General features: G+C 33.2%; 2 protein-coding genes and 1 pseudogene across 3 annotated transcripts; 2 read left to right on the top strand and 1 right to left on the bottom strand.

Annotated features, from left to right (window-relative positions):
* The first annotated feature begins 6653 nt into the window (after positions 1 to 6653).
* On the top strand, positions 6654 to 14086 carry LOC145608758 (uncharacterized). Its single transcript, XM_081664360.1, has 13 exons — positions 6654 to 6710; positions 7071 to 7283; positions 8871 to 8947; positions 9197 to 9356; positions 9588 to 9612; positions 10149 to 10238; positions 10906 to 11077; positions 11196 to 11269; positions 11934 to 12003; positions 12721 to 12792; positions 12983 to 13116; positions 13201 to 13274; positions 13704 to 14086. Exons 2-13 carry the CDS (start codon positions 7073 to 7075, stop codon positions 13781 to 13783), a joined length of 1239 nt encoding a protein of 412 aa, XP_081520486.1. The 5' UTR covers positions 6654 to 6710; positions 7071 to 7072; the 3' UTR covers positions 13784 to 14086.
* Positions 14087 to 16631: 2545 nt separating this feature from the next.
* Positions 16632 to 21934, bottom strand: LOC145607705 (hydroxyethylthiazole kinase-like). Of its 2 annotated transcripts, XM_081663299.1 has the most exons (3): positions 21475 to 21934; positions 20407 to 20820; positions 16632 to 17264 (listed from the first exon to the last, which is right to left on the bottom strand). In XM_081663299.1, exons 1-2 carry the CDS (start codon positions 21913 to 21915, stop codon positions 20428 to 20430), a joined length of 834 nt encoding a protein of 277 aa, XP_081519425.1. In that variant the 5' UTR covers positions 21916 to 21934; the 3' UTR covers positions 16632 to 17264; positions 20407 to 20427. The 2 variants fall into 2 exon arrangements, with proteins under 2 accessions (XP_081519425.1, XP_081519424.1); XM_081663298.1 differs by lacking the exon at positions 16632 to 17264 and having other exon boundaries at positions 19823 to 20820.
* LOC145607707 (dirigent protein 18 pseudogene) lies at positions 16943 to 19600 on the top strand (annotated as a pseudogene).
* Positions 21935 to 23205: the final 1271 nt, after the last annotated feature.

Here is a 23205-nt window from a genome sequence, read left to right as displayed (position 1 = left end):
GACGCTATGCTGTTGCTCAGTGTTGGAACATCAATTGACTTTAAAATAAACTGGAAATACAAACTGTTTTTTTGTACTGATTATATAAACCTGATGAACTCTAAATATTTTTGTTTTGTGGCAAGATTTGTTGCTATGATAGGTATAAGGGCAATAGCAATAAGAGGTTTGTGGAGAGGTTTGTGGGAACAATTTACAGGTTTGTTCACAAACCTCTTGTTGTTGGGTTGAGGTTTGTTGTGGAGAGGTTTGTGTAGACAAACCGGTTTGGGATAAATTTAATGAGTTGTATTGATAGTGGTCCCCTACATAAACTTGTAGATAGGTTTTTCTATTGTGGATGTCCTAAGGTTTGGATGTGGACTGTGTAGAGCCTAGTTGTCCTTGGCTGGCTGATCGGAATCGTAACAAAAACTTTAGTACTTTGAGAATTTCAACCGGAACATGTTTCATGTGACCCAAAATATTTCTTTTGTTTTGTTTTTTATTAATAGCAATGTTTTGGATTTTATACTATTTTCACACTCCTTTAGTCGTCTTTTGCGACTTATACGTTTAGAAAATATGTCATGTAAATGTTATTAAGATCATCTCGATATATGCTTTCATAATATCAACTTTTTACTACAATACAACTTAAAGATATTTTAGCTATAACATGTGCATTGACAAGCGTAAGGGCCTGTTTATAAAATATTCATTTCAGCTCAGTTCAGTTCCAATCAGTTCAGTTCAGCTCCAATCAGGCCCTGAAATTCTCAACATTGCAATTAAACCAAAAACCAGACGAAGTATACTAAATGGAACAAAATTATGTTGGATCAATTCGAACATAACCTTGTAGCCTGATTTTAAGGGGCAACCAAAGAAGTGTCCTTATGACCTATATGGCTATAGCATCTTTAATGGAAAGCTACAAAGATTTTAGCTTATTTTGATACATAAAATTTGTAAGCTAGTATATTTTGACATTTAGGGTCTGTTTTCATTGACTAAACTCAGCTGAACTGAACTCAACTCAACTGAACTAAAATGAATATTTTATAAGAGAAGGAAATTAGGAGCTGAACTGAACTGAATTGAGCTGAACTGAACTGAACTGAACTGAATTTCAACGTAAGAGAACAAGCCCTTAGTAGGTACATAGTACTCTAATAGTGTGCAATTGCATCTTTAATGGTAAGATGCAAGGATTTTAGCTTATCTTAAGTTTCGATCTTTTGTTCAAGTTTCTATTTGTTAAATAAGGAAACTAAGCAATCTTTTAAGAGACACCCAAAAATAGAATATGGGGCAACAAATGCGAGCGAGATTGATGTGGGGACATAATACCATAACTTTAGATTATTCATTTATTTTTTATGTATTTGTTTTTAACAAGTCGGAAGTTACAAGTTACATAGTTTCAAATATATACTGATTATGAAATTGATCCTATAATTTACTTATTGGTATACAGACTCTCACTTTTAACCACTAGGCCAAACACCATTGATAATACTCCGTTGTCCATATGAAAACTTTGTTAATTGGAGGATTTATGAACAAAGTTGCCACTATTTTATTGGAGGTGATGGTAACGGTACAAAAGTAGTACGGAACACACCCTTATTTTAGGCTACGTACTAATTACTTCTAGTATATACGCCCCATAATTCCCTCCCACTTCACCAAATCGTAAGCTAAATTAATCGATAAATGCATGAACATTTACATTTCATATCATATCATATCATATAAACAATTCATGCAAATATTAATTCACTGACTCATTCTTAATTAACACTGTTAACAAGACAAGATAGATATAATTATTGATTTATTGGGCACCTAATTCTTCTTTTTAGCATATTATGTCAACAAAATTCCAACTAAATGAGAACAATTTACCATGACGAAAACAAGCAAATTATAATAATAAATTAAAGTGGGGAAGACACGTACATCGTTAACATAGAAAATAAAAAGGTGTTATTTCTGAAATTTTCTATGTTTCAGAAACTAATCAACGACTAGAACTTAAATGTGATTATTGAAGCCTAATTAGCTGAACAGCTGTCCACGCGTTTGCATTAGAATGAGTACATATTAACAACGCTCATGTTAACACTCATATTAAATTTAATTACTATTAGTTGGTCATAAGAAGTTGTTATTGGAACTTTATGAAATTTGCAAGTATGTATGTGTGATAAATGTTGCATGGATAGCCTACCAATTTCATGCAGTCGTCTTTATTCTATCACAAGATTCATTAAAAAGTAGTAAAAGAGACACAAAATATATAACTTTGAAAAATTATCAAAAACACCCACGATAACGAACTCCCGAATTATTCACAATTTTAAAAAAAAAAAAAAAAACAAGAGAGTACAAGGTCTTTAAAATATTAGGGGGTGAATACTGAGTAGTACAATAATACCTCTCATTATAACTAATAAAGGAGTAGTACAAAGAGAATAGTGGATTAGAGAGATACCGGAGATTGTGTGTGTGTAGAAATTCTCATTATGATATTTTAGAGAGCTGACATGTGTAGGTAAATGTAAATCCTCTCTAAGTCGAAATAATACATGAAAGGACACTGTAAAGTGTATAATATTGTAGGATGATGTAGGTGGATATACACTCCCAAATGTATGCCCAACATTACTATTTAATTATTTATAAATGAGATATAGAGGTGGAAGAAGTGTATAAAAACTTCTACGCGCATGTTCAATCTTTAAATTGTTACATAAATCAAGATTCTCCCTGAGCATTCACCAATTCCAGATTCTTTTTCAGAAATATTTGGACACTGAGACATAATTAGTTGAACTTATAGAATTTGGGTCACATTAAACCCATCACTTCCAATTGTGTTCTTATGTACCTTAGATACTCTAAGATAGTTGGACTCATTGTGTTATAGGTGCCTAATGAATCTCACCATGTGCCCAAATTTAGTAAAGAAAAAATTGACCACAACAGCAATAATATATCCCATCTTTCCCTTATTGTTTGCACCATTTAACCTAAAAATCTTTTACATAAAGTAAGCATATGGTGCAAACATAAAGGGACCGAAATAGTATAAACTACATAAAACAACACAACATATTGCCGGTGCAAACAACACCACCAATTTTAACTAAAGATGGGCAACGGGGTCGTGCCGCGGTGGTGCTCATGTCGTGCCTAAATTTGGCACACACCCCAGCCCACGGCACGACACGACCCATGTGCCTGGCGGGCCGTGCCGTGCCAGGCCGCGGGCAAAACTGTGCCACTTTTTTTTTAAAAAAATAATAAATGTAGATAAAAAACGATATAATATATATATATATATATATATATATATATATATATATATATATATATATATATATATATATATATATATATATATATATATATATATATATATATATATATAGTACAACTTAATTTTATATAAATAATGTTACTCCCTCCGTGTTTTCTTAAGTGACACATTTCCTCTTTTAGAAATTCCTAACATTTTAATAATATATCTTCACCCCACTTTCACTTACTTTATCATTTCTCACTCCTTTCATGGTCCCCAGGCCACTTCCTCTCACATTCTTTTACTTTATCATTTCTCACTCCTCCAACCTACCCCACTAACATCTTATTTTATTAAAGTCAATAAAATCTCCTAAAACTCTGTGTCGGTCAAACCGTGTCACTTAAAAAAAACACGGAGGGAGTATTAATTTATGTTTATGTTAATGTTAATATATTTTGTTTTGAACAACTTTATTTTAATTACGGTTATATAAATTATTTATTTAATTAGGCCTTGTTTGGTAAATGGCTTTTCATCGGCTTTTTTGGCTTTTGGCTTTTTCATTTGGTCAAACATCCAAAATTCGTGTTTGGTAAATGGCTTTTTCAGCTAGCTGAAAAGCTGGCTTTTAAGCCAAAATGAAAAAGCTACTTGGAGTAGCTTTTGGCTTTTGGCTTTCTAAGTTACTAATAACATTCAACAGCCAATTTTACCAAATATGTTTACAAACTAATAAAAAGTTAAACAGCCAACAAAAAAGCCAATACAAATAGCCAGTCAAACCAGCCAATCAAACCAGCCGACAGCCAATTGCCAATTGCCAAACAAGGCTTATGTTTAAGTTTATATAAATAATATTATTAATTTAGCAAAAAACAACAATACATATAATAAAAAAAAATTACGAGTGCCGTGCCACTTGCCGTGCCGGCTTGCCGACCCATGGGCTGGGCCATCATGCCGCCCACCGTGCCTTGTGTCGTGCCCGTGCCGATTCCCAAATTTTTGTTCACGGCACGGCCTACGGCCCACAGGTGGGTCACCTGCTGTGGCGTGCCCGCGACCGTGTCGGGCCCGTCCGCGTGCCGGCACGGCCCGCGCCCATCTTTAGTTTTAACCAAGGATACTACACTGTCTACACTATAAAGTGATGTCAAAGGGTACAGTTACATCATTTATGATTCAAATTCAAAGATGAAAGACTGAAATGGGCACCAATTTTCTTTTAAACGTACAAAATACTTATTACCATTACACCAAATACTACAAAAACAACAACCATCTAGACCCAAATTTTAGAGTCTTGAAGCAATACATTCATTCACAAGGCAAGGCATTTAACTAGAGTCACTAGACACGTAAAAGTATTCACATAAACGCTCGCTCTTAATCCCTTCCACTAATTAAATTAACTAATATTAATGAGGTTATCATTGATTTGATTAAAAAAATGACCTCGGGCACCGCTAACAATGAGTCATTTGGCAACTATTAATAAAAATAGATCCCACTTTATAACTTAAAGAGGAGCCAAATAATTTAATTTGTCTTCATTTATTTGGCTCATATAGAAATTTGGCCCTTAAATCTATCTTTTTGGTTAACAAAATTTTATTTGCCCTTAAATCAATCTTTTTGGTTAACAAAATTTATTTTCCCTTAAAACAATCTTTTTGGTTAACGAATTATATTTGCAAGGAAAGTTGCCGAGTCTTACATCTTGCGTGTTATGTTTAATAATTTTTACCTTGATCTAGTGATTTATGGTTCATAATTTACTTAGTCACTTATGTATGCATTTAATAGTAGTAGATAAATCAATTTTTCTATATTAAATAGCATGACTCTCAACGACTATAGGAGAATCTTGTGGACAAAGGTAACGACTAATGATTAAGAGTATTAAGTAAGGTAAACTAATAGTACTACCTTTGAAGGGTCTAAATTTGTGCAAATTATACCAAGCACTTCTCCTCCCTTATCAAGATAATTACTTCGTATATCACTTTGATTTTTATACTACGTATTAATAATAACTTTAACTTGATTATTTAGTAATCATATATATAATCCAAATGTTATTATGTAAAAATTATTGGATTAGTCCTAAATAATTTTGTAATATCAAGTTTTTACTATGAATTTTAAAACTAAAGATATTAATGGTTAATTAACATGTGTGCCATATAAAGTGATGTAATTATTTAGATTTAAAGTGAATATATAGCATTTAAAAGTTTAAGAAAGAGTTTGACAAAACTAGTCATAACAGAGTGCTTTGTGTATACTGTATACTTCCACCATTTTTTTTTTTTTTTTGACTTGAAACAATTTGACTTTTACACTATTCATAAACTCACCTTTTATTGTCTTTGTGGTTTATACATAAGGAAAATATAGTCATGTGGGAACTTCCCACATGACTATATCTAAATAAATCTTATCGTGGAGTGTATGTGTTAAGTAATTTTTACTTATTGGGAATAAAGATTTTGGTGGTTAGATTTATACATTGACAAGTGATAATTGAAACAAGTCAAGTAACCAAAAAAAGGGAAGATGTATGGAATAGCTGGTAGCTCTTAAAGCAGGGAGAAATAGTCAATTGGTTTTCCATACTCAAGTACTACTTACTTAGGGCCTGTTCACATTTACTAAATTGAGCTGAACTGAACTGAACTAAACTGATTGGAACTGAACTGAACTGAATATTTTATGAGTGAGGAAAATTAAGAGCTGAATTGAACTGAACTGAACTGATTGGAGCTGAACTGAACTGAACTGATTGGAGCGGAATTGAACTGAAATTAAGCAAATGTGAACAAGCCCTAAATCTTAAAATTAAAATCAAAGTAAAAATTATCAAATAGTCTTTGTCTATTAATTTAACAAAAAATATATTCCATACATTACCACGAATCCACATTTACATTCTAGTTTATTAAATGTTAAGGGTTTGCCATCTATTCTATTTCTACTCATGAGAAAGGTATCTTTACATAAATTTATTGATTAATTTTATGGGCACTTATAACACAAATTTACAAATTTTTATGTAAAGATAATTAATTGTAAAAGCTCTCTAATTGATTTTATAATTTATAATATATGACATGAGAACCTTTTAAATGGATGGTATTTGTCTATTTGATAATTTGAAGCTAAGATTATTTTTATCCTAGTACAAACTAAATAAAACATTTACGCTCCAACATTAATTTTATAGTCTATTTGGTATTTATTTGAACCATTTTCGAACTTTCCAATTTGTGGGGACTACAAAACATTTTAACCAAACCACTCCTTTACTATATAAGATAGAAAAAGTGCCATGTGAAATGTGAATGGTTTGGTAATTGGTTCTTTTACTCTTTCAAACTAGTACTAACTACAAACACAGAGGAAGAACCAACCAAAGGTATGTATATTTGATGCTTCACTTTCATATTCTTAAATCTTACTCTACCCATATAATGCTGCCTGTTCGGAATTAATTTTCACGTTGATAGTCCGGAATCAGTTCATATTAACTGAAACGACTGACAGCTAAGTCCGGACCAAAGGAAGTAGTATATCAGTAGATAGTTTCCCAGTTTTGCTTCATAGTTCAGACAGTTGTAATTTGTAATATTTCAGTTCATTTAATTTTCAAAATTGTGATAAGTTACCGTTGGAATGTAAATTGAACAATTATTGTGTTTAAGTGTTTTAATTAGAATGGGTTTATTTGATTGTAGTTGAATTTCAATGAAATTTTGATAATGGGTCAGTATTACAGGAATGACAGGGGAAAATACAGGTATAAGGGTATCTGAAGCAGTTTACTTGCAAGAATTGTCTAGAAATCAGCAGAAAAAAACGGTTGATATTTCTGTAGAGAGGAGTAAGTCATTAAGAGTTCGGTATTACTATGGAGTTATCTTCTTGATCACCAATTTCGTCGCGTGGTTTATTCGTGATTATATTCAAAGGATTATCCCACAAGATCATTGTAAGCTCTCATTACTACTTTTATTTTTGAAAATTTTCATTTTTTTGTGTTATATTTTATTATTGTGCAATACATGGTTATGAACATACAGTTTTGTAGGAGATGGCAATGTCATACTTAGTGCTAGTAATGGGAACAATTTTAAGTGTTATTCTAGATGTTCTTTTGTTTTTACCAAATTATATTTGGAAGGATTTTCATAGAGAATGCTAGAAGATGTTAAATCTCCCTAACAACATCCCTCTTTAACATAATTTAATGATATATTGAATATTGTCCACGTCAGCAGTTCAAAACATCAATTTTTTGAATTTCTTTACTAGCTCCCTTAGTTAAAAGTAGTAATTTTACCTTGAACCAAATTATCATGATTTTAACAAGTTTAACCAATTTTTGATTCATTATATGACGTATATTATTTTGAAAACCTCAATTGGCGGTTTTGATCAATTGGAATTGACCTCTTTGGTTCCTATTATCTAAATAATTGAATTAGGTGTTCATTTAAATACTTAATTTAAGTCAAAACTGCTAATTCTTCATTTAACTAGAAATTACTTATTCAATTGACGATTTACCTTTGTCCAATTGCAAATTGTTTTTACCAGTAGCAACTTTTGTGTGTGGCTGAGTGGCTGGTGTGGCCAGCTAACACACGAGTAACCTAGGTAACCCTTGACTGACTGAGTAACCCCTAGCCGACTGAGTAACCCTGACCAAATAACTCCTAATCGACTGAGTAACCTCTAACTGAGTAATCCCTGACCAAGTGAGTAACCCCATACTGATTGAGTAACCCCTGATCGAGTGAGTAAATTCTGACTGACTGAATAACCCCTGACCAAGTAACCCCAACCAATCAACCATTCTTCCAAAAAAAAAAAAAAATTATATTGTGGCTGCTCACACAGTGTGGCCTGCCACATATACTGGCTGCCCACATGGTGTGGCCAGCCAAATATGAATGTTTGTGTTTTATTAATTGTTTTTTTTAAAATTATTTATTTCTATATAGGGGTCATTTTTATATTTGAGACTTAACAAGATCACTGTATGAGACTAGAATTATAGAATATGTAAAGATGAAGATACACTATGTATGTTTTTGACTTCACTTCTTAGTTCTCTGAATTTTTCTTCTAGTTTGAGAGTTTCTTTGTGCAGCATATATACTGCAGGTTTGTTGTGCATGGTTTGCTACCCCAGTCATTTTGTTTATGATATGGTTTTCATTTTTCAAATACATTTCGAATATGCAAGGTTCATTATCAAACTGTCAAGTTTAAGCATTGATTCTTGAGGTATCAGATTGTCTTATTGATTAAATAGAGTCATAGGATATAATTGGATTCTCCATACCCGGTCACCTTTGAGGCTGATCGTCATATGTATTTGAACTGCTCTTTGAGCTGCTGCAGATTATCATGAATCAGTTTTGACTATGGATGTGACTATTTGTGTTGATTTCAACAACATTCAGAAGAGTTTAAATTATTGTTTAAGGAATTAATCTGATCTAGATTGACATCAAGATGTTTAGCCCTTAACAAGTGATATTTGCTGATGAGGTTTTTTGTTCTCATGTAGTTCTAAGAACCTGTGGAATTGGAGGTCATGACTGCATTCAAACAATTGGTGTCCTTCGGATCAGCTTTGGATGCTTCGTATCCCTTTTCAATATTAACGAATTGATTTCTGCAATATCAACTTGTTCATCATAACATCAGATTTTTCCTGGTTGTAAAGTGAAGTCATATATACTTGCAATTTCTGTGCAATAGTCAAAGACAAAGATTCTATCTTAAAAGCGCGTAAAAATGAAAAGAGTATATCTCTATCAGGCTGTCACCAGTCTTGAAAATTATGTTTCAAGAGGTTTAAATTCTTTGCTAGAACCCTTAACCTTTAATCAGATATTTTTTGCTCTGATGTTTCTCACAACAGTAAAAACAAGCAAGCTACAAGAAGTTCGTAATGCTTGGCATGCTGGTTGGTGGCCAGTAAAATGCGTCCTGTTAGTTATATCAATGATGTCTCCGTTCTTCCTCCCTTCAGAATTCATTCACTTCTATGGTAAGTACTAATCAGGAAATGTCATTTCAGCCTATAATCCGATTGTCAGAAATCTCATGATTCGAGTAGAAATATAGAATTTAGAGCTTATCTCTTCCTTCTGAGAGCTGGAAGTGTATTATGTAAAAAATTAAAGTTTTTGCCTTTAACTACTACATGCCTTCATCTATGATAGAAGAATTAATCAAGGCCTTTTTTTTTTTTTTTTTTTTTTTTTTTTTTTTTTTGCAGGCGAGTTTGCTCGTATTGGTGCAGGGTATTCTTCTAACTTTACCCTACCCTTGTTTATTTGACAATGCTAGAGTCTATTCACAACATAAAAACCTACAATATATCCCTTTAATATTGATCTATTTGACATATCTTACAAAATCAAAATAAAATTCTCCTAGAAAATTTTCTTTCTTGTTCATCATGCCTTTTCTCTTTCACTAGCAATGTGGCCAGATTCTGTTGTGTAACTGCGGAAGAAATTTATTGAGTTATCAATAAGTAGTGAAATAAAACATTGTTGCATTCTTAGAGGATGGTCTAACAAGCCTTTATGCAATTTGGTTTCATTATCGATTAGCAAATTAGCATAGCTCTTTTTTCCTGAATCGATGAACAACTGTTATCGCCTTTAGTCTAAAATAATGTTTGCACCAGAACCGATACAATCCTCAAGTTGCAACAATTACAAGATAACTTTCATATTCCTTGGTATTTTTGTTTAAAAATTTTCTGACTTGCTTCTTTATATAATTTCTTGGATACATTGACCACTTTCTTTCTTGTGAATTCTTTTTGTAGGATATTTCTTGCTCTCCAACTCATTAGTGTGATTCAATTTATAGCATGGTGGAACAACTACTGGATGCCTGATGTGAAATTGAAGCAAAGGTGTGACTTAAAGTTTCTTAATATTGATCAAATAATATTGGTTGAGTGAAAAAAAGCAGGCTCAGAAATCATTAAATCCGGAATTCTAGCTTCAGAAAACAATCTCTTAAAAACATATCTATGTTCTTGTAAAAAACTTGTCTATGCTCTGCTGTCATTAACTTTTGCGAATGAAAACATTACATTAGTTCTGAGATTTATGCTCCCTTTGTATGATGGAGTAGGACAGGTAGACAAAACATTAAAACAGTGACTCAAAAGATACTATATAGCAAAATATTTCATGATGTCATAATTCAACTTTCATTACAGCTTAAAGTAGTCAAACAAAGATATTCCTTTTGATATATACATGTCTAGATGGAGCAAAATTACAATTGTGAGGCTCCTTCATGCTTCATTTGAACTACTAATCCCAACTGAATTATCTTTTCCACTGGAGAATAGGACGTTGAATCATAAAAAAAATTGTGAGAGCTTTGTTCGCGTTGTAGTTAGCTACTTCTATGTCAAGCATATGTATCATACATAGAACGTATCTTCCTTTTTTGTTTTTGCTTATTTAAATGTATGGCCTATTCTCATTTCTTAGTCAGTTTACTGTTTAATTTGCGATATAAGCTTAGTTATATAAAACTTGCTGATTTGCATTCGTTTTTTGTGCTAGCTGCTCCCTTGGATTGTTCATGTCAACAGTTTTTTATGTAGCTTCTATCTGTGGAGTTGTTGCCCTATATATCTTGTATGTTCCAAGACCTTCCTGCACACTCAACATATTTTTTATCACGTGGACGGCAGTTTTGCTTATTGTAATGATGCTTATCTCATTACATTCGAAGGTACAGATCATTTCTACAAGTATTATTCTTTCCCCAATGATATTGGTCCATTTTTATGTGCACTGCTTTTGACTGTGAATGTATCATTTGTTGATGATATGCTAAATTGTTGGATCAGGTCAACAGAGGTCTTCTATCTTCTGGAATCATGGCTGCTTATGTTGTCTTTCTTTGTTGGTCTGCCATCAGGAGGTAAGATGCTTATGCTGATTTTCGGAATAATTACAAACAACTAACTATGGAAAGTGAAATTTAGCTTCATAACTAGACTTTATGGACTTCATAGAATTCCCTTATAGTAATGGTTCTACTCGTTTTATCTCCCCATCCTTTGTTATCTGGTTTAAAAAATGAAGAAGTCATCCTCACCATTGAATGTTATACAAGGGACTTAGACTATATTACTTGGACTCGACTTACTCATAACTAGACTTGCTTGAGCCTCTCTAGATTGCCCTTACAACTAAGGTATGGTATTATGTTATTATTTTTATATGGTTTAGAGCCATGTATATATAAAGAGTTCCATATCCTTACCATCGAAGACATACAGAGGCCATACTTCAAGTATTAAATTCACCTATTTAATTATTTCAATGATGCTAGTCCAAAATGGTGTATCAACTATCAAGTATCCATCCTAAAGTTGGAGTATCAATCAGTTAACATAGATACTTAAGGTGAAATGATGGTACGAGGAACATGTGTCATAGATTAGTCCTTAACCTACTGCATTGTCTTGATTGTGTAAATTGTCAAGATATATAAGTAATTGCTTATCCTTCTGTTGATTTTAAACTCAGTGTTCTATGAATCTGATTTTTTTTCTTATTAATGAGAGAATATATGTTTGCAGTGAGCCTGCTGGAGAAAAGTGCAGTCCACAGAAGCAAGCAGATGGACATCACGATTGGATGACCGTGCTTGTATGACTTCTTCTGCTTCCTGAAGTTATTCGATAGAACTTGCATTGAAACTGTCCTGTTTTCCTGAATTTTAATTTCCTTGCTTAAACCTTCTCTTTTCCTTTGGCTAAGTTAGAAATGATGAAAAGACATTAGCCTTTTATATATTGTTAGGATTTGCTCTTTCACCTTTTTTGTCATATGCATGTTCTCTTTTCCTAGAAGACATGGTGTATGAGTTTGATCTTTGACTCTTTGAGCTTTTGAATTTCTGTGACTGCTAATAAGGAAGAAATACGACATGTTTGTTTGAGGATAAGGCTGCTAAAAAAAGTTAGAACACTGTCAACACTCTCAATCTCTAATATGATTCTCGTCTGAAGTATCCTTTGGCTGAAATTTTGGTATGATAGACTTTAATTTGAATACACTGTCGCAAGAACATTGAGATTGTGGTATATGTAGTAAATGGTTAAGTAATCTTCGACATATATAGCATTTCTTAAGTTTTAGCAGTTGTTGAACCAGCAGTAGATAATTGGTATTTTTAGTGCATCTGCTTGTCTTGCTATTAGCTCCAACTTCATTTAGAATAATATTTCAAGATAAAGATGAACTGTGCTTCAAAAGTTCAGCTATACAATTTCTTTTTCTATATTTTATTTGTTATGTTTCCCGGATGCCATTATGATTCCTAGTTTTGGCTCTTGGTATCTAACATCATTCTATCTTCTCCAGAGCTTCTTCATCGGAATTTGTGCAATAGTAATGGCAACCTTCTCAACAGGAATAGATTCTGAGTCATTTCAGGTAAATTATACTTCCCTTTCTTCAAACAACCAAAGTTGAGTATCTACTAATTCTGCTGTACTGAAAATATGCCTACATTCTATGAAATAGCTGGCTGTATCAGGGAGGCTTTGAAAATGTCTTTGAGCTTGTGTGATACTTATGTGCAATTAGCTGACAGGAAAAATTCTCTTGCATATTTTTTTTACAGTTTCGCAAAGTGGAAGTTCAAGAAGAGGATGATATTCCGTATAAATATGGATTCTTCCATCTGGTGTTTTCCTTAGGAGCCATGTATTTTGCAATGCTATTCATAAGTTGGGACCTCAACAGCTCTACTAAAAAGTAAATACTCGATCATATTTGATCTATAAGTTGGCCAACCGCCTTATCTTATTACTGACTGCATAATGTTCTTGTCGTGATCAGGTGGAGTATTGACGTTGGATGGGCAAGCACTTGGGTGAAAATCATCAACGAGTGGTTTGCAGCCACCATATACAGTGAGTGCTTATAAACTCTTGAACGCGAATTTTCATTTTAGTTTGCAGACAACTTATCACCAAGAGATTTCAGCATCTTTACAGAAAACAGCTATTAGATGTTCTTTAGCTGAAATCAGTACTAGCTTTGTTCATGCAGGAAAAATGATTTGCTGTTACTGTCTATCAACTCTTTTTAACTGATTTTTAATACTTCGTATGAGACAATATCTTCCACTAGAACAAATTTCAAATTGCAATTTCCACATATCAATTAACTAAGGCCATACACAAACCTCGAACAACAAAGAAAGTATTAGTAATCTTTAGTGAACTTGCCTTGTAGTACCGTAAATTTGAGGTTAACAGAGTGAAGAATTAATAAAGCAGTCTGAAGTTCAAACGTTTTTTCGCTGAAGCTGCTAATTTCTCTTTAACTTGTCTATACAGTGTGGAAATTAATATCACCTGTTGTGAGACAAGCCAAGATCATGGATGACGGAGCTATGCAACCAAATCAGAGATGCTAACAGCTTCATCGTAGATAACAGTGTTGTAAGTTTGGAAAGATAATGTTATTTGGGAGGAATCTGAGCTATGTGGCTTCGGTGTTGTGAGTGCTTGAACCTGAATTACAAGGGGTGCAGGAAGCAATAGACATTCATAGCGCGAGTGCCAGTAGATATGTATCCATTCTTTGTTCTTATTTTTCTCTTAGTCAGTTATTCATCAGCTAAGAGAAAAATCATTTTTTCATGCCATTGTTATTGATTGGTGCCAAAATACTCGAATGAAATAGAATTTAGATCAGGCTATGCATTTTGCCTATTCGACTTCCACTTGCCAGCATTTTCTGGTAACTTTCATAGATATCTTTTATACATAACATTCATGAATGCAGATAATATGTTCTTCTGTATCTCAATCTTGTAATAAATCAAGTAGCTGGATGTTAAAGGGCAGATTTGAACGAGTTGTAGACTTGTAGGTTGTCAATGATCAACGGATTGTATATTTTTTTGCTTAAAAAAACTTCATGGGTTATAAACTTATAATTTATATAAGGTTGGATATCAAGGATAATAGGTCACAGTTTACACAAGTTAACTTTGGGTGGAAACAATATCGGGTTTACATGTGTCAAGTTAACCTTTAAACATTAACATAAAATAGGTCATATAATATGTTAAATATGGGTCTAGGCCACACCCACAACCAAAAAAGAGCATACTTTACAAAGGAGGTTCCATCTCAAAATCATATGACAATAGGAGAAGTAACCCATTAGCCTTACAAAATGTTTAACTCTCTCATTTTTCATCAATGCGGAACACTTACATGTGTTGTTTGGAAAGGCTATGCCTCAACACTCCCCCTAACATGTAAGATCCCTTTTTTTCCATCTGATCACATGTGATGTTTCATGGGGCTACAGTGCATTTTCACACTCTCCCTCACATGGACCCATTCAATTTGCCCTAAAGTACATTAGGGCCATTAAAGGTCCCAATTGTGGGTCTGACTTATTTAACATGGTATCAGAGACAAACCCACGATATAGAGGTAATAAGTACACCAGGCCAAATTGAGTGGGTCCATGTAAGGGAGAGTGAAAAAATGTGCTATAGTATAAACTTCCCATGAGACCAAATTTAAGGTACCTTACATTTGAGGGGATTGTTGAAGTATAAACTTCCCAAACAACACTAATCATAAAGGTTTTTATTCATAACCTACAATAATGTTATTATAATTCAAATGGACAACATGTCATTGACATTTTTAACCCTTCATTCATTATAACTTAGCGTCACCATGAGTAATGACATGACAAGTTGACAAACCTATCTTCTAAGCTCTATTATTATTATTATTATTATTATTATTATTATTATTATTATGTCTATTCAATCACCTTAATATAACAATTACCTTACTATTGAGTAATAAATTAATAATTAAGTTGGTTTTATTTATTTTTATTTATTTTTTACAGAGCAATAATTAAGTTACATGCACTAATAATTCATCATTTCTTTTTGTTACATGTGTTACATGTTATTTTTTTCTCGTATTATTTTTTTAACTAATCACATACTAAATTTTTGTTTAAAGCTTGGCTCGTGCGATTGCTTGATTACATTGTTTTACTTTTATAGTATCAAAGTAATATAATTTTAACCCGTTTAAAATTAAATAATGCTTATTGGCGATTGATATGTTATCTTATAACGACCCGGGACTTCCGGGCAAAAAGCTAGTTTTAAACAAAAAAACAATCCGATCCATGACCAACTTTTAAGAGCTTTTGGACTATACTGAACCAAAGACTGCAAATTTAATTTTTTTTTTAACCTGAAAATCGTATCAGTTCTCTTTAGTTCGATCTGGTCCATTTCTAATTCAGCCTGCTTTATCAAAACCCCTAGCTAAATAGGGTGATGAACGCCAAAACACTTAAAATGAATAGGTCTCTTTAATGTATTTGCATAAAATGTTACAATCCAAACGTATTTTTAATAATAACCAAAATAAAATTCAAATTCAAATTCAAATTTGTATACACATGTTGATCCGCTATAAGCAATTTTAAAATATGCCTCGAATCAATTAGACTAAGGGCCTGTTCACATTTACTTAATTTCAGTTCAGTTCAGTTCACTTCAGCTCTTAATTTTCCTCTCACATAAAATATTCATTTCAGCTCAATTCAGTTCAGTTTAGTTCAGTTCTAATCAGTTCAGTTCAGTTCAGTTCAGCTTCAATCAGTTCAGTTCAGTTCAGCTCAGTAAATATGAACAAACCCTTAATTTGTAAATTAATACAAATTATATTTGACAACTTTAAGCCTTATAAAGGAACTCAATTAAGTTTGAATTACAATATTAGTATAAAAAGAAAAAAATGGTTTGCCAAATTCGACAAAATTAAGAACTGGCCACATTTTGATATACTAGTACTTTTTATTTTGCTTTTAACTCTCCAGTATAAAATTGATGATTTTGTTTTGTTTATTTTTTTTTTTTTAATTTTTATTTTATTTTTATTTATGTTATTTTATTTTATTTTATTTGTATAAAAAGTATCTCAAAATGTGGCCAGTTCTTAATTTTGGTTTTTGTATTAACCCTGGCTGCAGCAAATTTTTAGTATTTTTGTTTATTAAAAAAAAAAAGGGTTTTGGTTGATGTATCAAATAATTTTATTTTGCTTTCAATTCCCCTGCTCCATAATATTTTGACTTCTATCATAGTAAAGATTACGATCTTTCTTTATTAATTAATTTTTTTATATTATAGTAACAGTATTTTATTATCTCTTTTGTTCACTGAGTTCACTACCTTCCAAAATTGAGTAATTCTAGCTAATAAAAAAAAAGGTATGAATGGTTTTGTTGTACTGGACACATTTAAGCCCTCAATATCACCTAATGAAAAAAATAACTTCTAATTTCGCACTAAAATGCGCTGTATATATTCTTTTGTGATACAAGTTTAACAACTGCACTTCATTTTGGTTTATACACCAACTCCATAATCATCTCATAAACCCCCCTTACCTTACCTATATAATCTCCTCTTTCCATACCAATATCATTCAACCAATAATCCTTTAAAACATACATTCGAGTGATCATCGATCCCGCACACAAAATTTCTCTCGAACGACAACGTATTGGTCTGGAAAACATGATCAAGAAATCAACCATGTCATTGTTTGTTATGATGCTGCTACTAGGGACTATGCACACAGCAAAAGCTGTTGCATCCCCTGAAACTCCGGTCATTGAGTTGTACATGCACGACATTCTTGGAGGAAGTAATCCCACAGCCCGGCCAATCACAGGGCTTCTTGGGAACATCTACAGTGGGCAGGTTCCTTTTGCTAGACCACTTGGGTTTTTTACTCCCAAAAATGGCGTGGCCATCCCTAACAGTGATGGGTCGATGCCAAACATGAATGGTGGCGTCCCATTGGGAACGGGGTTGGCTGGTACCGCCTTTGCTGGATCTAACAACAATAACAACAACAACAATCAGAAGAACATCAACACAGCACAGCTTTTACCTGACGGTTTAGGCCTTGGGTTCGGAACTATTACAGTTATTGATGATATTCTGACAACTTCTCCTGACTTGGGTTCACAGACAGTTGGAACTGCTCAAGGTGTTTATGTAGCAAGTTCGGCTATGGGAAATACACAAATGATGGCATTCACTGCTATGCTGGAGGGAGGCGAATATGGGGATAGTATCAATTTCTATGGTATTTACAGGATTGGAAGTCCATATTCTAGGCTATCAGTGACAGGAGGCACAGGAAAGTTCAAGAACGCTTGTGGGTTCGCTGAGCTTCGCCCATTGATACCATCTGGACAGCATGTTACAGACGGAGCAGAGGCGTTGCTCAGACTTCTTGTCCATCTCAAGTACTAAAAGAAAGGAAGGGGCTACTAAAGGTCATCTTGTATCTATTTGTGCTTTGGTTTTGTTTGTGTTATGGTCTCTAGTTTTCCTGTCTTTACAGTAAGAATGAGAGTCAAAGAAAGTGTGTAATTCATTCTACTTGTGTAATATAATACATCTTTCCCACATGAATGTAATTGTATTATTTTAAAATTTTAAATCCATCCCAGACCACCTAGTCAATAACAACAACCACAATTACCATCACCACCACCCTCAACTCCCTGTTTGCTGGGTTTTAGAAAGGTTCAGGTACACTTTCTAGTAACCTACAGCCAATTATTTTCAAAAAACAAAGTCAAAATGAACCAAAAGGGGGGCATCAATGCCGAAAGCCATATAGAAGGAAAAGTATTTACACAATTTTTCAGGCTTTAATCTATAATGCTAGTAACCTGTGATGAAATAACTGCAAGGGATAAACAACCAGAAAACACCACTAAAGTTTATTACTACGTATATAATAACACATACATCTGGTCATGCCGATGAAACAGTTAGAAGCCTTGGACTATCAAATGACAATTAAAACCTCAGTTTAAAGTAAAAAGATTTGTCTTTAAAATCAATAGTCAAAATAAGACAGCTGACTAGTTATCCTATGACTTCATAAGACGAGTATCATCTCATACATCATACTTCCTCCGTTCTATTAATATTACAACAAGGAGGAAATTACGCATCCCAAAGCACATTTTATTTGCTAAATATCTATAATTGTGCAAGAGTAAAAATTATAAAAAATTGATATCATGAAAGTATTTTATGAGACGAATTCAACAAGATCCCACGTGACTATATTTTGCTTAAACATATAAATCATATTATATGGTCAAACAAGAGTGATAAATAGTGCAAAAAGTCCATTGTTGCAATATTAATAGAACGGAGGAAGTATCAAAAAAGAAAGGGCTATTGTCACAATAAGTTCCCTATCTTCAATATCATGATATGTTCCAATTCATTTTGTGTCAAGTGATACATCAAGGACAAAGATCATTTGTTTGTTGCAGTTTACAAATTTTCTTGCCTCCTAGACTAGCTCTTAAAAATATCTCCATTTCATTAACAAGAAAACAAATAACAAGACATATAAGTTATGAGGTCAAATATCATGATAAAAATTACAGAAAGATAATGCATAAAGCATATAATCGGTGGTTTATACACACGGGTGTATAGTGCTCATCGTTCACCCGGATAAATAAAAAAAGGCGGAAAGAACATCATGTGTTTCATAAAGAACATACATGTATTTGACAAAGAGCATGTTTATATTTGAAAAAAACATGCATTACCAAAGAACATAAAGATATAATAAAAACAATGAGATAAAAACTTAATAAAATTTTCTGAAAAATTACACATTATTAACGGAAAAAATTTACAAGTAGGGCCAGGCCATATCATAACTTCTCGTGCCCAAACCCGTAGAAAAGTAGCGGGTTTTCGGGCTTTTTTCGAGCCCGGTTTGAGTTTTAACTAAAAAATGCATTTTTAGGTTTGCCCAAACCTACCCTATTTCGGGCCGGATCGAGTCGGGATGCGAGTCATGCCAATGTTGATCACCTCTTAAAAAAAATCCTTACCAAAGATATCATTTCCCCAAAAAATAGTTTTCTATCTCTTAAAAAAAAAATTCAACTTCCCATAATAATTTAGTTTTTTTACTCTAATATTATTTTCAATTAAAAATAATTTAAGATTTCAATATCAAATTTAAAATAACATATGTTAAAAGAACATAATTTATATTGTAAAGTACATATAGTTAATACCTAAATAACATACTAATCAAGCTCAAAGAACATACGATAATAAAAGTAATTTAAATATGACATATGATAATAAAAATAGAATTTGGGCGTCACTACGACCTTAAAGAACATACACGCCAAATTCAAAGAACATACTTTATTTTATTAAACCCAAAAAAACATATATGTTTATCAACATATCTTAAATCACATAAGTTATAATGTAAAGAACATATAATTTTACTCAAAGAACACATTGATCATACTCAAAGAACATATTAAAGGTATGTTCTTTGTTAAACATAGGTATGTTCTTTATCAAACACTATATGTTCTTTCTGCCTTTTTCTTGTTTACCCGGGTGCACCATGGTGTATTATCTAATTTTCATAAAGCATATGCACTCCCAAATAAACAACTGTCAGATCACCCAACTCATCAGAAATTAATCATACTATTGGAATACCAACATACACGAGAAAAAACATGCGTACTAAGTTTTGACCTTCATATTGTATGCTGTAGATAAAAATATGCTACACATATCAGCAACATTATTATTGTGTAAAGAGAATAAGAGAATTAATAATAAAAAAAAAAAAAAAATCACCCTAGGGTGAAGGATCTATTCACAAACCATCCGATCCTAAAGAAAAAATCATGTCTAACTTTTATTGTATATTCACAGCTCCCACAACCAGTCATATCATAATGCCACATTGTCACTTAAGGTTCGCTATCTGAATAAAACCCCATTCTTATGCGAAGGTTAACAGGAAAAGTATATATATATGTGCTATTTAATTAACTTTGCAGTTTCCTACAAAATGATCTTGGGAGGTTTTGTGAGAACAGAACAAAAGTTAGATATAGTTTCAATTAACTTTATTTTGATAGGATAGGCTTTCTAAGCTAAGGAAAGAGTAATACCAATTAAAATCTCTTTCTGCATCAAGATAATGAGGATATTTTAGCATGCTGAATTATGCTCTCTTGATCAAGCCCATATAATGAATCAATCAAGTTAACACGCAATGAAGCTGGACCTTTTGCATCCTGCATACCCAGCTCACCAGCAATGCCAAACACAGATAATGCTGCAACTGTAGCTTCAAATGCATGAGTTGGATCAGCAGCAACAAAGGCAGCAATTAGAGCAGTGACAGAGCAACCCGTTGCTGTTATCTTTTGCAACGTCTGCACTCCGTTGCGTGCACCAATTACTTGTTTCCCATCTGTTACAATATCCACAGCTCCAGTCACGGCAACAACAGCACCAGTTTTTAGAGCCAGTGATTTTGCAGCTTCTAGAGCATCCATCGATTCATGCACGCTATCTGCACCCTATAAAATGTAGCAAACCTTTTGAGCTACTACCTAAGCAGAAGGACACATATTCACATAAAAAAAATAAGGCCAATACCTTTTTAATGTTATATTCAAAAACCATATTAAACTAATACTGCGAGACGAAGAAAGCTATAACCAAATGCAATTTTCGAAAAAGTATGAAGCAGCTGAAAATTTTTTACAGAGTTCACCAAACAGTCCATAATCCACAGAGCAGAAGAGCAATGTATCCATTTGATTCTCAAAGTAACACCAGTATTGTCTGAGTAACGCTTAAGAGATATATTACAAGTATGTAGATCTCTTCCCCAACCTAATTTCTAAATCCTACATCTTCCGCAATTCCACACTCAAACTAGATTCCAACACCAATAAAGAGTTGAACACGTATGAACGACATCAAACTAACATATTCTCATCAGTAAACATAAGGTTGTATAGACCTTTACATTATTAAAAGTTCCTAATAATGAATTCAAAATTGAAAACTATTAATTAAAAACACAAACCAACATGCAATAATAATTCAATGAAATTAAAAAAACACAATATTCCATAAAAAATAATCGATACTCCCTCCTTCGCTAAAAGTTCTTCCTGTTTCGAGAGTACTCATCCCACAGACAAATTCAAAACACAAGCAATTACCTTAGTATCACCAAAAGAAGCAAGAGAAAGAGCAATAATCTCAGACCCATTACCCCTAACAACAGTAGGCTTCAACAAAAGCAAGTCCAAACAAGCCCTTAACCGGAACCCGGAACAACCGGCAGCAACAGGGTCAAACACCCACGGCTTCCCATTTTTCACGGCGATTTCTGCGGCGGACTTCATCGCCGGCAAAGTAGATGCGGTGAGTGTGCCAACGTTGATGTAAAGGGCGGCAACTTGAGGGGTGAAATCAGGGATTTCGTCGATTGAGTGAAGCATAGCAGGCGAAGCTCCGGCTGCTAAAAGGGTGTTTGCTGCTAAATCCATTGATACGAAGTTTGTTATGCATTGGATTAATGGTGAGTTTTGACGTACTTTTGAGAGGATTTCCCATGATTTTTGGGACCATTCTTTTGGTTGTGTTTCTTGCTTCTCCATTTTATAGGATCTCTTTCTCTAATTGCTTCTTCCACCTTTCTTTTTTGGTTGGTTGTGGCTTTATAGAGGGAAAAAGGCCACAGCTTGGTTTGGCAAATGGCTATTGACGGTTGGCCGTTTCACTTGACTTGTTTGACCAATTGAAATGTTTGGTTATTTTTAATGGTGTTTGAAATTGAGCTTATCCTTATGGAGATTCGTAATGTATAGAGAAATGCAGACAAGGGGCAAGAGTGTAATTACACGTAAATGCATATTTTGAATATATATAGTAACATTGGGTGGTTAATACTACCATTGGATGATCAAAAAGTACCATTGAACATTCAGTGGTACAATATATGTTTGTAGTGGTACTATATATGCATTCAATGGTACTAAATATATGTTGAAAAATATCACTAGATAGACAATGATATTATATAAGTTTTTTCAAAAATGGTCCCACTTACCTATCTCTCTCCTCTTTTCTCTCTCTTCCATGTACTTTTTAATATTTTTATATGTGTTATGTATTTGCAAATGCATAACAAAACTACATTATTACTTTCTCTTTGAAATTGGATGTTTATAAAGAGGTCTTCTAAATGGAGGTTTGTGATGTACAAGTAAATACATAAGGAGGGGTATTGGGGTCATTTCACGTAAATGCAGTTTTAAATTTAGAGTGCTATCATTGGGTTATCAATTGTATCACTGGATGATCAAATAGTATCATTGAACCTTCAGTGGTTGTACATATGTAGTGGTACTATATATTCAATCAATTGTACTCACTACGTGTAGAAATAATATCACTACGTAGTCAATGATATTATCTAAGCTTTCAATGGTACATTCAAAAGTGGCCCCACTTACCCATCTCTCTCCTCCTTTCTCTCACCCCCATATGTTGCATTTAGAGTGTATCACTAGGTGATTAATAGTATCACTAGATGATCAAATAGTATCATTGAGCATTCAATGGTACTATATATTCATTCAATGGTATTGTATTTTTATTTAGTGGTACTAACTACGGGTCTGTTCTCTTACGTTGAAATTCAGTTCAGTTCAGTTCAGCTCCTAATTTCCTTCTCTTATAAAATATTCATTTTAGTTCAGTTCAGTTCAGCTCAGTTCAATTCAGTTCAGTTGAGTTCAGTCAATGAGAACAGGCCCTACGTGTAAATATAGTATCACTACATATTCAACGATATTATATAAGCTTTCAGTGGTACAGTTAAAACTGGTCCTACGTGCCCATTTTTCTCCTCCTTTCTCTCACCCCCATGTGCTTTACAATATTTT

Source organism: Chenopodium album, chromosome 23 (genome assembly GCF_948465745.1).
Source record: "Chenopodium album chromosome 23, dcCheAlbu1.1, whole genome shotgun sequence".
NCBI classification, from domain to species: Eukaryota; Viridiplantae; Streptophyta; class Magnoliopsida; order Caryophyllales; family Amaranthaceae; genus Chenopodium; species Chenopodium album.
The sequence above is the reverse complement of the archived record's forward strand: the minus strand, read 5'-3'. Positions and strand labels throughout refer to the sequence as shown.